At 35.8% G+C, this 14,594-nt stretch overlaps 2 protein-coding genes across 3 annotated transcripts; one reads left to right on the top strand and one right to left on the bottom strand.

The window, feature by feature from the left end:
- Positions 1–295: 295 nt before the first annotated feature.
- Positions 296–1,824, top strand: LOC147288991 (GEM-like protein 5). The gene is made up of 2 exons (XM_086240039.1): positions 296–1,054; positions 1,137–1,824. Exons 1-2 carry the CDS (start codon positions 415–417, stop codon positions 1,640–1,642), a joined length of 1,146 nt encoding a protein of 381 aa, XP_086096165.1. The 5' UTR covers positions 296–414; the 3' UTR covers positions 1,643–1,824.
- A 5,873-nt stretch (positions 1,825–7,697) lies between these two features.
- Positions 7,698–10,274, bottom strand: LOC147288990 (translocon-associated protein beta (TRAPB) family protein). Of its 2 annotated transcripts, none has more exons than XM_086240673.1 (5): positions 10,013–10,274; positions 8,711–8,809; positions 8,508–8,616; positions 8,350–8,421; positions 7,698–8,073 (listed from the first exon to the last, which is right to left on the bottom strand). In XM_086240673.1, exons 1-5 carry the CDS (start codon positions 10,198–10,200, stop codon positions 7,954–7,956), a joined length of 588 nt encoding a protein of 195 aa, XP_086096799.1. In that variant the 5' UTR covers positions 10,201–10,274; the 3' UTR covers positions 7,698–7,953. The 2 variants fall into 2 exon arrangements, 1 of the variants encoding a protein (XP_086096799.1); XR_015121784.1 differs by having other exon boundaries at positions 7,937–8,073; positions 8,220–8,421; positions 10,013–10,272.
- Between the last annotated feature and the right edge of the window lie 4,320 nt (positions 10,275–14,594).

Genomic DNA, 14,594 nt, shown 5'->3' with positions numbered 1-14,594 from the left:
GATGGGAACTTTATGAAAAAACACGGTTAAGCAACCTCTCAACCTGAACGCTCATTACTAAACCGTGTATTTGGATTGACAAGTCAACCTTTTCGCTTTCACATGTCTCGTAGTGGCCTAGAAAATTATATATCAATTATATGGATGACGCTCTCCTCTTGAAATCTGAATTATTATATTTTTTGGCGTACGAAATCTGAATTAAAATATCATATATGATATATGTATAATAAGAGTGTTGATCTGCTTCTAGAAAGTCTCCCCTGTAAATCATTCCTTTGTTATATACTTATATATAGAAAACGCCTCCCTAAACCAAAAGCAAAAGCATTGCAATTTGCAACCACATTGAAAAGCAAAAGCTAGTAGTCACACCAGAACTTCCCCAGAAGCATTCGAATTTCCATTGCTAAAATGAACAACAACAGCAACCAAGAATCCCAACCTCTATACCCCTCTGTTGCTGCAGCTGATCCCACAGGAAAAGAAACAAACCCTTACATCGAAGCACTCTCGGCATCATCCCCATCGCTGAAAACCCAAGACCCACAACCCCAAAACCAATACCCCACACCACAAGAAGTAAATCCCTTCCATGAAACACCACATGAAGTAAATCCCTTCTATCAAACACCACAGCCATCGTCCTCATCAATATTGCAGGGAAGCACCCAAGAAACACAACCTCAAACTCAAAACCCAGAAACAGTAGGGCCTTCGGAGCAAGGGAAAGAACGTCATGATCATGAAGATGTTCCATCAAGCTCGTCCACCTCTGCAGTACCAATTACAGTTGGTGATGAAGACGTCAAGGCAGAGAAATGGGGGACTCACGTGATGGGCCACCCTGCTGTCCCAACTTGCCACCCAGACAACAAGAAAGCAGCACTATGGGGTGCAGGTGCCACAGATGAAGCCCAAAGCTTCCACTATCCGTACCTCCAGTACAGGCCCGTTGAGAAGTCCAACAACGGCCCAATGGAGTCCATGCTCCATGTTTTCAACTCCTGGAGCAACAAGGCCGAGTCCATGGCGAACAACATCTGGCACAACCGTATGTTGAATCTATTCATTCTGTAATTAATCTAATTGGAAGAAATTACACTGATATTATGGTTATTGATTGGATCTGTCAGTTAAAACGGGGACATCTGTTTCGGGAGCTGCTTGGGCGAAGATGAACCTGACAGCGAAAGCAATAACAGGGGGTGGATTTGAGGCTCTGTACAAGCAGACATTTGCAACGTATCCCAACGAGAAGCTGAAGAAGTCATTCGCATGTTACCTGTCCACATCCACTGGACCCGTTGCTGGAACCCTCTATCTCTCGAATCTGCATTCAGCTTTCTGCAGCGACCGGCCCTTGTCCTTCACAGCCCCCTCTGGTCAGGTCACTTGGAGTTACTACAAGGTCATGCTGCCTCTCGGAAACATTGCAACTGTCAATCCAGTGCTCATGAGGGACAGCCCTACTGAAAAGTACATCCAGATTCTCACTGTGGACGGCCACGATTTCTGGTTCATGGGCTTCGTCAATTATGAAAAAGCTTCCAGGCATCTCACGGAATCCATCTCAACTTTCGTAGCTTCTGGATTTGCAGTCAAACCAGCCGTTGCAGTTGCAGACAAGGGTGACTACTAGCACTCTAGTTACTACTTCATGCTCATTTTCAATTTTCTGCTTTTCTTTTGCAATTTTTCACCCCAGTCTTTGACTTTCTTTTCCTTTTCCATTTTCCAGCTCTTATATATATGGATTCATTGATTGCAATAATTCTTGTTAATTCTGTTTTCAATTTTGGAATTAAAACTTCTCTATGCTCATATTCTGGATCGAAACTATTATAATCATGAATGACTTTTTAACATAAGCTAGCAAAAAGATCGATTTCTGTGATTACCCCTTTGATGGGCACAAAAGAATTTTCTTCCTCAAAATTCTATTTCTGTATATGGATATATATCACCTGATCGAACAAGGACCATTCATGATTTCAGTAATAAATTGAGGAAATTCCCATGCATAGAGTATAGACGAGGCCCTTTACCTGAAACAGTATTGCCTTATTCTTCTGTGTCCTTGGGTTTCTACTTTCTACCTTGAAGAAAGCATAACAAAAACTACAATTTTGATGAGGGAATACTTGGAAACAATTTATAGTCTTAACACTTTCTAACTAGTTCATCTCTAAGACTAATTAATTAAAGGATACATGCTGTCAAGTGTGAACCATTTGCATTTGGTATGGCAAATCATACAAAGATTGGCTTTGTTTTTCGTGATTGATAACTGAGCCTCTTAGAAAAATTCCTTTAATGAGGTATATAGTTAATGTGATTACTAGTACGGACAATCGTTCGCAATCTTACTCAACAGTGTAAGCAAATATAGGAATTGAAAAATATTAACGCATGTATAGGATTTTCCTTCAAAGAGCAGAAGCAAGTGCTTCGTTTCTTTATTTAGGAGAGAGGACTGAGATTTCAACTCTAATTAGTGATAAAACCACCAGCATTAATGTTTCAAAAGTCAATTAGGCTTTCGTCATCCAATAACCCTCATATACATTTTCATCTTTATTTGAATTAATCATTAATTTTTTTTTTTTCAATATACGGATATACCCTGTCTTCAAATGATGGTTGTGTACAAGCAGAATATGTGTTAAGAAAAGTCTATTAGAATGGTCAAAATCTATCTTTACTCCATCTTGCTCTGCATTCCTAATCATATTGAGTCAGATTTTGACCCAATAAAAGAAAACCTCATGCATATACTAAATGGAAATTGAATATGGCAATATGGCATACTGGAATTCCCCTCAAAAAAAAAAAAAAAAAACCCTTTTTTGAGCAGATTGCCATCAATACCAAACTAGTAAGAACAGAGAAACTACTAACAATAATAAAAAGACTCTAGTAAATTATTAATTAAGAAGGGAAATTTCACTAATTCTGAGCTTTATTAACATCAGGCAACAGGCAATATCATATATAGCTAGCACAGAGTCTTCCTTTGAGGGTCGACACGTTGAAGCATTTTGATTGGATTCCATCTGCTCCAAAACCATGCATGAATGCAGAAATTAAAGCTTACTCTGTATGTAACAGTAGGTGCATGCATTGAATTGAAAACTTTTTTTCCTTTTTTTCTGTACTTTGAATTTCTAACAAACTTTTTGCTTATTTAAGTAATGACTTAATGACAGATATGCATGAGTGCATGACCTTTGTTTTACATTTCATAATAAATGTCATTAATTATAGGAGTAAAAATGAGGAAACATGTAACAGATTTGCATGCAGTACCAACCGCAAAACTTACTTAAAGGGAAAACTGGGGTAGATATTATCCCATATAAAGAAGTTGGAAAATTAATTAAGGTTTTTGACCACATGAATTGAATAGGTAATAAATATTAATTTCTAGCCATAAAATTGAAGAATGACAGTGAAGAAACGACTCATCCTGAGCTAGCCTAGCTTGCATGTTATCCATGCATGTAGATTCAAACAAAAAATAATAAATTAATATTATATTTTGCAAATATATAATATCAAATTAAATGCTACAGCAATCTACTGCATCAATAAGGGGTTCTACAAGACACATGTTTTCGTTGCATGTGAATTTTCAAATCTGAAATGCTTCAGCGTTTCCTGGTGGATATATATATAACTAGCGTTAATTAATTATGTAAGGTACTGGATATGGTCTACAGCCTTCTAGATTCGTTATTAATGAGGGCATGCATATGTGTTATATGAATAGGCTATAGCTCCGCTGTCCCAGCAAAACTAAAAGAAGGAAAAAGTAAACAAAAAATTTTGAACTCAAAAAAGAAAATGAATTTAATTCTTTAGTAGCATCACAAAACAACTTATTTGCATGCATTAACAGCAAAGTTTCAACAAACCCTGACGTCATAAAAAATGGGGTAGTCAATTATAGGTTATATACGTGTGTACGAGTTACCCTATATGTTTTCCTTATGTATTGTCCAAATGTAATGGGGCCACTTGGGCCATGCAAAAGGAAACAGAACTCTTATATTAAATGGATGAGTTGGACAATATTCTGCGTGCCATATATATTAATCATATAAACTAATTAACACGTACTTGTGTTAATATTATGTATATAGTGTCAAAGCTAGCTAATTAGTAGAACGTACGACATGCTCATTTTAATTTTAATATCCTCCGCTTCTCACTAAATAATAATTAACATAGATAGCTTTAAAGAAAAAATATAATATATAATTGTAATATGGTCACGTGTGGTATAACCGATTCACGTGCTATACAGGGTCTATACAGGGTCAGATTTGTGATTAATTTTGGAAATTCAAGGCAAACCATAAAGATAGGGACATTCAATATTTTGGAGTTCGAGGGGGTCGCTTACTTTGGCCACCGTCAAGACCACTCTTACCGTAGGAATATGATGGCCGGACAATAGTTTTATACTTATAGGGTATATCCACACATATTATAATAGGTGAATTGGTTCACCAAATGACCATATATTACGATTATACATAATAATTAGTCGATTCGAAGAAATTATATGACAAAAATCACAACTTAAGATGAATTGCTTGATAACCATATGTAAATTAAATCACACGAATAAGGATGAGAGTAGTCATGAAATTGCAAAGACTCGATCTTTTATTGATGATTTGGCAATAATGTTACAAAATTCCCAGGTAATGAATTAATTAAAGAAACTGGCCACAGAGCGGGCAGTGAGTGACAAGGTGGGGGAGGAGGAGATAAGTGAGATGAGCACGGGCACTACTGAGACTGCAGCAGTTTGTAGTAAAGAGAAAAGGCGTGTCTTGGTCATGCTCGTTGATATTTCTGCTAAACAGATTCGCCGCTGTAGCAGACCAAGCCACCTCGTTGTTCATCATTGACATCCAATTACTCAGCTCATCCCACATGGTGTTGATGTTATAGAGTCCTCCACCAAGGTTTACTCGAGGCCTTAGATCAAATATCATCGTCCCCGTCAGACTGTTCCTATAAAACAACACTTGTGTCTGCAACACTCACACATACACATGTATCAGTACCCCCTGGGTGTAGATCATCATCAATCATCAAAATATATTTAATATTTTAGGTTACATTTCCGATTTTCACGAGAAATATATGACCAAGCCATGAAAAACATCATATAAAAATTCAAAAAAACCGAGTGACTGAGAGAGAGATCTGGAGAGATCGAGAGAGAGACCAACCAGAACATCAAAGCATCGCTCCCAAGGATAAGGGAGTACGGCTTGTTCAGGGCAGGTGACAAGAAATTCCCACAGGGAAGGATCCATAGTGATTGAATTCAGAGATATTAGCTAGGCCAGGTATTTCTGATTTGTGAGATGAGAATTGAGAGATTATGATAATCAGGAAAACTAGCTACTGTGGAACCTCGATGAGAAAAATTAGAGGCCAGTGTGTGAAGACTAATAGGTGAGCACTTCGGTATTTATTCACTAGAAATATAACAGCAGGCAGCCTGGCTTTTTTGTTCTTATCCTGGCTAGGGTTTGGTATACTCAATGGTAAATCATGAGCTTGCTCATTTTGGGTAGATATTTTTCTAACATTATATGGTAACACCGCTCAAATGCTACACGAATAAGAGAACTTAGTCCTTCAGATATGTATTAATTTGCAAGGTATGTGCCTTTAAGTTTTTAACTGTCATGTAAGAATTGACTAATATATACATATTCGACACAAATACAAATGATAAGGCTTAACTAATTATTTGTTTAGTGGTATTTCTCCTCTCTACTCTGTTGGAACAGTTCTAACTTTGAATCTCGACTTTCTAGACCAAAAAAAAAAAAAAACAACAAATGACATGGCTCGGTTATCACCCATTACTAGTTGTTGCAGGAGTTATATATACAAAATATTTTGACTAGAACAATTGTCGGTCAGCAAAAATTTTCAATTAGTTAAAATTTTGTATAAACAAATTCAATTACTTGCTTAGACACAAATTAAAAGACTAGAAGGTTGACAAACACGTACTGATAAACTGTGAAATTTATGGTTATAGTAAAAAACAGACGATAATGAGAAATTTTCCTTTACAATATTAACTATTAAAGAAAATATTTTAATTTGCACGACAAGTAATCACGTGGCACATACATGACTTTCCCATTTAATTCCAAAAAAATTGCACCTCTGAGTTATAACAAATAATAATTATAATCATAAATAATCATAAAAAGTTTCGGATTCTCTCTTCAATTTTATGTTAGAACCTACTAAACTTTTATGGAAAAGTTAATATTGATAAGAATGTCAAACTTTTTTAATTTATTTATAAATTTTCAAGTAAATATTTCAAAATGCCAAGGATAAAATCCTAGACCTGGCAATATCCTAACCGACTCGTTAACACGACACGAAACAACACAAAAAATTCAGTGTTCGGGTTGAAGCTTGTCATGTCGTGTTAAAATTGTGTAGACTTGTTAGTGACCCGTTAAGTTTCGCGTTGTGTTTTTGTTAACCCACGAAATCTGTTAGTGACTCGCTAAGAGATAAATACATTATATTTTATATTTTTCACTCGTTGGCTTAACGGATCATGTCGTGTTCACCCATTCGTGTTGTTTGACCCGAACCCGCTAAAAAACTACCCGTTGCTAGGTCTACAATTTTACGCACACGTTGCCTGATCATCATGCTGCTCATTTTACTATAGTGGAGTTACACCCCAATTTGACTGCAGTGATACTTATATATCCCTAATAAAAATTATATAGTTTAAACTCACAAATCTCCTAAAACATGCCAAAATATACTCTCACATATCAGATGACCTTTAATAAACTAAAAAAGACTATTTGTAATTGCACTTTTTGAGTTACTACATCCGCTGCAATTGTACTCTATATATAGTGATTAACATTTTGTCCTTAACTATCCTTTAAAAAAAAAAAAAAAAAACTTGAATATTTTTTAGTAATTTTTAAAGTTGTGGGAGATCTTTGAGACATTTTGTAAACTTTTAACCATCACACATGGGGTGGCAAAATTTCACTAAAAACGCTGAAGTAGTTGATCCTCAAACATACATGATGTAATCGTTTAGTTCCGCTGCTTCAGCATGCATGCACTAGAAAATAATTGAGAAAAACATACATAGTATATACCATTGAGTTGGTTTAGAAAGAAGTTTGATGCTATTTGAACACGTACTGGATCGTCTCAAATATCGCACAAATATTGATATTATGTATGCACTAGCCACCTGAAAGGAAAATCAAAGAATTGTCCATATAATTTATGCTATGCGAATTATCCTTTCTCTCTCTTCGATTAGATTATCCATTTTCTTTAATTTAAATCGATTGCCAGCGAGGTATGGGCATGCACTAGAATCGTCCTTGGAATGTTTTGTCAAAATTTCGTTAAAACATGAAGATTTCAATACACGAATATTATTTCATCAGAAAATTTCGTAGCACGCAACCCCCCCTGTAAACATTCATTTACTCACATCCTGTACTGTATAATATTCTTCAGAGAATCACACTATTTTCTTTTCTGAATTCGTCAGAATCAAGCAACCAACAGGTTGTTGAACATCCAGGATGCAGCAGCTTGTTGTGCCCACATCTCATTTCTAGTAATGAAATTTAACATCAAGAAACGCAAATATAACATTCAATCCAAAATTGACAAGCAATTACTGATTACGAAACATAACAAAGACCTGCTTCAGGTTATGCCCACTGTATGGATCAGCTTGTTCATGTTACACTAAATTGTTAATAACTATTCATTTGAAAGTTTCATACAACTAACATGTGCCACTAAACTCAGAAGAAAACACCAACTCGCAACACAGGGACGTGCATTAGCATCAACTGATGACCAATTGCGCATATGCTCTACTTGATTGATTTTCATCTCCAGTGATTAGCGCTTCTTCTTGCTTCCTTTTGCAGCACCGGATTTGGATGGAGTAGCAACCAAGTACACAAACAGAACCACAATGGAGACTACAGTGATCAGAGACCCATACTTTACCAGCAGCCTCTGTAAATAGAGAAGGTCAAGAAATCAAATGTTAACAATTCTTACTCCATTCAGACCCAAAATATAGTAAAATTCATGTCAATGGACGCATGTTTTAACAACTTTCACAATCTAAAGATTCCACAGCTAAGAAGAATATTTCATACCTGAACCTGAAAATTTTGGCACCAGCAGAGATAATTCCATGAAAACACAAAACAATGCCTCAGTTAACACAGCAATAATTGTCCAAAATCAGATTGCCTAACATAACTGTTAACTGATAGAGAAACTCACCCACTTAAACTTCTCCTCAGGAGGCCTGTCTGAAAGAACATCTAAAGGCAGTATAGGAGTTGAATAAGCCTCCTAGAAAGAAACCAGAAAAAGTCAGAAGATAAATATTCATACACCCAAAAAGAGAAACAAAGGAACACAGACTGCAGATATCCAACCTGTAGAGCAGCCTTTGTGGGAATGCGAAATGTAATAAGAGCTGGTGCGCCATTAAAAATTCCTTTTGTCTTGGTCTCCAATTCAAAAGAGTGGGATAGGATGCCACGTCTGCAAAACCGATTTAAGGATATGAAGGATTAAGAATCAAGTGGAGTGGAAGCCATGCAAAGTAGCAAATGTCATACAAAAAGTTGGCACTTACGCATCAAGCCTTTCCCATGACTTGGAAGAGTTGCCGCTGACAATTTCAAAGACATCTTGAGGCCAGCTCTCATCACTCAAACTTACATCATAAGCCGTCCTGGAAAGAGAAACATAACAAATTATCACTGAAATAATTATATATAAGCACACACAAATGATGGATCAAATATATATTTATAAATATAATAAATCTATGGAATTAGCAGTTAACACTCTACCAGTTGAATTGTGGAAAGATTTGAAAAATAAAAAATGAAGTGATGATTTACGACAAAAACGAAATCCTTCAGAAATGAGGTTAACAGGGTTGTGCCTTTCTTTTGATGCAGAATTGAACCACTACTCTAAATCTAATGCATGTGGACTGCAAAGCATTCTACACATCCTCTTTTATTTGACCTCATATAGCATAAGTTAAGTTATTTTATAGGGCACAGAGACATGAAGAATACATTCTTTTTAAGAGAAAGACATGAAAAGTACATAAAAACCCATTTCACAAATTTGAAACTAGTAGACGAACAGTAAGTTACATTATGCTAATAAATCATGTCAAACAATGAGATGTCATTGAGAGGCAGATTTGGCCATGACCTTAGCTCCAAAAGCAATCATTTAATGTATTTGATATTTTTTAAGTTTGCTCCCCCCTGCAATATTACCAAGGCCTATCTTAAAAGGAAAACTAGGGAAGGGACGCTGATAAAGCTGATTTGGTTTTACAACTTCTCACACTCGTATATACTTTCATACTATTGCACCATGGTTGATTACAAACCGACCAAATTCCTTCAATGTTTTCTCTTGCCTCACCCTACCCAAACTTTTGTCACATGCTTTGATCGAAGCTACTGAACATTCATTTCCCATTCAACACATGTAACACTGTGGCACTGAGGTTTGAAAATTAATTACAGTTTTCTCACAATCATATTGCAGAAAACCCAAAATATTATGCTTTGCACAGTAGCTATGTCGCAAAAAGAATCAAAACACTTGTTTACTGATACATATAGAGAACAATGCAAATTCCTAGATTCAAATCCTAATTTGTTTTATTTTACTCGAACTTTCAAAGTAACCAAACAGAAATATAATTGAACAAAAACAAATGCAATAAACAACAAATAATTTACAATTAACACGCAATTGAAGGTGAGCAAAGAAAACATGCAAGCAAAAGGTCGAATGGATCTAACAGAAAGCAATACAAATAGTCAAGGCTAAGCAGGATCTGTAAATAAGAAAAGAAAAATAACGAAATTGAGATCGGAAATGGTGGAATTATGAGGAAGCGTACGAAGATCCTTGGTTGTAGATATCAATGGAGACAGAGACGCGCTCAGCGCCGGACTTCAGCCTGTTGAGGGAGGCCTTCTTGTGGGCGACGATGAAGGGCGAGTCCGAGCTTGATAGCGCCGACGAGAACAGAAACAGAGATACCACCGCGAAGATCAGAGGCCTGCTCAATGGATTCGTCATTTTCATTTGGGAAGGTGTGGTGAAGGACGCGCAGAGACTGGCTTTTCTTTGCACACTTTTGGTTGGATCGTTAACTCTCGCACCAAAGTAAAACCCCTAGGGTCCTTTTCGTAATTGACCTCTCTGTCTTGCTACCCGTGATTTTATTTTATTTTAACCAAAAAATAATAATTTAGAATTTAGACCAAACAAATAATTAGAAAATCATTATATTTTTTATTTTCCAACAAAAAAATTAAAAAAATTACATGATATCTGTATATTAACTCTATTTTCATACAACAGGATAGTGTGTACATCATGTGCCACATAGATTAAGAAAGAAAAAAGATTGTTACAATTATCATTTGAACTTAATATGCTTCAGTTCAATTACTAATGGAAAACCTAAAGGCCGACAATATGTTCGTATAATAAAACATCTCACGAGGAAGAGTACTGAACCATGTAATATATATACTAATACAAACATAATTTGTTATTTTAGCATTGATTGATATTAATTTGACTTGTTGGCACAACGAATTATCAAATTCAGATTATTATCGGATTTGAATTAGAATCAGAGTAAACTTAAAGTCATGATAAAATTCTGATAAAAAGAGGATGTATTGATGGGCTTTCCTGAGTTTTGGGCCTGTTGGCTGTCTTGTAATATTTTTGGGCCTTTTGTTGTTTTATCTGTTTATGGACATTTGGGCCTTCTGCTGTGTTGAGCAGCGGAGCCATTGGCCTTTGGGCCTTGTATATGTACAATAATTATTTATGACAAAATGCAGGGAAGATAAAGTATATAACAGATGAAAATATGGAAATGTTTATCTGATGAGAAGAAGCTAGCTAATTATTAACGGATCGAAGGGCTTGTACTCGATCAAAGAAGAAGAGGGCTAGCATGAAAGAGAAGAAGCTGTCAGATTAGCCAAGGTGACTGCCTGCCAAGCAAACAAGACTCGATCTTCTATTCAGAATTAATTGAATTAAATTAAGGTGTTGAAATTGGAGGCAGGCAAGTCATCCTTGGCTACCAAACAAGACTCTTCTCTTCATGTAAGACCTCCCTTCATTTCCAGCTATCAAATTCCTGCTAGCTAGCTGCTCCAATGCGGATATGTATATGCATGGCTTGTGATGAATTAATTGTCATATATGTATCATGATCATGAGGGAAGAAGAAGCAAATAGCTCGCTAGAATATGAATTAAGGTCTGGCATGAGAGAGAAGAGGTTGTCAAGTTAGCCAAAGGAGACTGCCAGCTGCCTGAGAACCCAAACAAATAACAATGGCTCTTAATTATATTGTTGAGGAAGGAATGAAGCTGCAGGCAAGTCATCCTTGGCTACCAAACAGGACTCTTATCTTCATGTTAGACCCTTTCTTCAATCAACTGATGACCATGATCCAACTGATCCATGCCAATCCAATTTATAACCAGCTAGCTAGTGAGTAGTGAGAGAGAGAGAGAGAGAGAGAGAGAGAGAGAGAGAGAGAGAGAGAGAGAGAGAGAGAGAGAGAGAGAGAGAGAGAGAGGAATATTAGAGATCCCCTCCATCTCACCATCCCAGCTGCTTTTTCTTGATTATATTCATCAGGATCAGAATATCAGATGAGGTTGCAGGTGCAGTGCATGCAATGCAGGTGCATCATTTAATTGGCTTTCCTGCCCATAATGGAATATATTCTCCTCCATCCTAGCTGATCAGTTGTTGAAGGGACCCAGTTGACCGATGTTCATCCATCGATCTCATCTACTAATCAGACAGTCACAGTCAGACAGATGGAATTAATTTCCACAATTGTAGAAAGCTAGCTAGTCCATGATCCATGGAATTAATTACCCATTTTCAAGTATATGTGATGAATGGGGTCATCTGTATAGATGCATTATTTATCTCTGATTTTCCTTGTACCTTGAATTGAATTAACAGATGATTTTGACCTCACATATATAAAGAGATTAGCAAGCACAAAATCTACAAACATCATAAATCTGCCTTTGCTTCCATCCCTTTCTTTCTATCCCTCAGTAATCAGTACTCCATATATGCACGGGAACATGATTCCATTCCAGTGGCAACTGTGGCATGGCATGCATTACTTTATAGTCAACCCATTGAGATGCCCCCCTCCTACATATATTATAAGGTCAATGCCATTCCTGGCCCCTAATCCAAGTTTCCCTTTTTCCTTTTCTTTTCTTTTCTGCAGATTGACTTGCAATTTTGATGCTCGCATCAAGCTTCCAGCTGCATGTTATTAATTTCTTGTTTCAAAGTTCTCTCATTAATTAAGGAAAAAAAAACAAGGAAATACCAACAACAACAAAAAAAACAAAACCCTCAAGGGTAGGGTGAAAATTGTGAAATAGACCCATCAATGCGATTTGAGAATTAATCAAGCTTTGTACTTTTGTAGTGAAGTCAGGTTGACATTATATGGGCCTTATGGCAATGGCACCCAACCTCAAGGGGATGGAAATGATAATTTTCTATAGACCACAATAATTTAACTGTTGACTATTATTTGACACAAATTCGAAAATAACATGATTTACTTACTTAACATGAATAATAAATAAATTGAGTTAGTGGTGAACACAAATAACACAATTTTCACATAACAAATTACTTATTTATCTAGTACATATTGTATGAAGAAAACATCTTATTTCTTTTCCTTTCTTGTTCTAATATTGTATGTCTTCTTGTAAATTAGAGGATAATTTTCTAGGATATGTTAGCATTTGAATAAATGAATTTTTATTTTATAGGTATATATAAAAAATTTATTTTACAAGGTGTATTAGCGATAAGTTTGATTTTTATTTTATTTTTTATGAATAGCGATAAGTTCGGTTTGAAGATAATAAGATCCTAGTCTTAAGTTTCTAGTTGACGAAATATCTGCCTCAAACAGAATAATACGATAGTATATTAGTCAATGTCAATCCATCTAACCTTATTAATTAAATAAGTTTGGTTATAATTATCGAATACTCCAAAAAAATCTCTTATAAATATGAGAAATGTCATAATTCTTACCCTTTTCATGCTTATGTGTATTCACCTTTCTCATACAGAGAATTTATCCTAATACTCCACACTAATAATCAACCTATGTTTATATTTGTTTGACTACAAGAACATAATCATTCAGTCACTTTAATAATACTTTTGTGAATATATAGCAAGTTATCAAAAGCCTTGTTACAGAACTGGACTGGAGAACTATCTAGATTGAAAAGCATAGGGGGCTAAAGAGGCCACAGGAGACCCTATCACGAAGCCCACTCTATATGATGTAGATGGTCCAGATTAATAACCCAATATTGAAAATGGTACCGAAGCTGAATTAATTAGAACCCACGCGGTTTTTGTTTTAAGAAAAAAGGAAAAAATATATTTTTAGTCCCTGTGTTTTACTTTGGAATCAATTTTAATCCTTGTGTTTTCAAAACTGCCAATTTAATTTCTGTGTTTATGTTTGCAAGAAATTTTAATCCACCACCACTAATTTGTGGCGGCGGATTTGTGATGGATTTCACCTATTATGCCCAATAGAGAGAGAGAGAGAAAGAAAGCTGATAGAGGAGAGAGGGATGGAGGGAGGGTGAGGATGGTGGTGGTGTGTTGCTATCGATGGTGGAAGGGAATAGATGGATGATTTTGGTGGTGATAGACTAAAATTACTTGCAAACATAAATATATGGACTAAATTGGTAATTTTGAAAATAAAAGGACCAAAATTGAATACAAGGTAAAATACATATACTAAAAATGCATTTTTCTCAAGAAAAAATGGAAGGTTTAAATTCCTAAAGAAAAAAGTCCAATTAAGCAAAGGCTTAATTGTGTTTTTACCACCCAAAGTTTGGGGTGATTCCCACTTTACCACCCAGAACTTTATTTGTCTCACTTTACCACCCAAAGTTTACATTGATTCTCACTTTACCACCCAGAACTTTATCTGTCCCACTTTACCACTCAAAGTTTACATTGATTCTCACTTTACCACCCAAAGTTTACATTGATTCCTACTTTACCCCCTGAATCTAAAGTGACAGAATAAACGGAAAAATGTTAACTGGGACACGAAAAATAGTTTTGGGTGGTAAAGTGGGAATCAATGTAAACTTTGGGTGGTAAAGTGGGACAAATAAAGTTTTATGTGGTAAAGTAAGAATTAATGTAAACTTTGGGTGGTAAAAACACAATTAAGCCTTAAGCAAATGAAAAGGCACGTGTACCTTTTGAGGGAAAAAATAAAAAGTGCCAGTATGGCAAAAAGTGACGATATTTTTGTTGAGCGAACGTGGATCCAAGTAAAGATGTGATTAGAGCGAGAAAAGCTTGGTAAGAGTAATGTCTAATACATTTATTTGATTATGTCTATATCTGAT

This window comes from Dryas octopetala, chromosome 4 (genome assembly GCF_963921425.1).
Source record: "Dryas octopetala chromosome 4, drDryOcto1.1, whole genome shotgun sequence".
In the NCBI taxonomy this organism is placed as follows: domain Eukaryota; kingdom Viridiplantae; phylum Streptophyta; class Magnoliopsida; order Rosales; family Rosaceae; genus Dryas; species Dryas octopetala.
The sequence above is the reverse complement of the archived record's forward strand: the minus strand, read 5'-3'. Positions and strand labels throughout refer to the sequence as shown.

Coding starts and splice junctions, on each gene's coding strand:
- LOC147288991 (XM_086240039.1), top strand. CDS start 415: ATGAACAACAACAGCAACCAAGAATCCCAACCTCTATACCCCTCTGTT. Junction 1,055..1,136: donor GAACAACATCTGGCACAACC/GTATGTTGAATC, acceptor TGGATCTGTCAG/TTAAAACGGGGACATCTGTT.
- LOC147288990 (XM_086240673.1), bottom strand. CDS start 10,200: ATGAAAATGACGAATCCATTGAGCAGGCCTCTGATCTTCGCGGTGGTA. Junction 8,422..8,507: donor CCACAAAGGCTGCTCTACAG/GTTGGATATCTG, acceptor GTTTCTTTCTAG/GAGGCTTATTCAACTCCTAT. Junction 8,074..8,349: donor CTGAGGAGAAGTTTAAGTGG/GTGAGTTTCTCT, acceptor CTCTATTTACAG/AGGCTGCTGGTAAAGTATGG.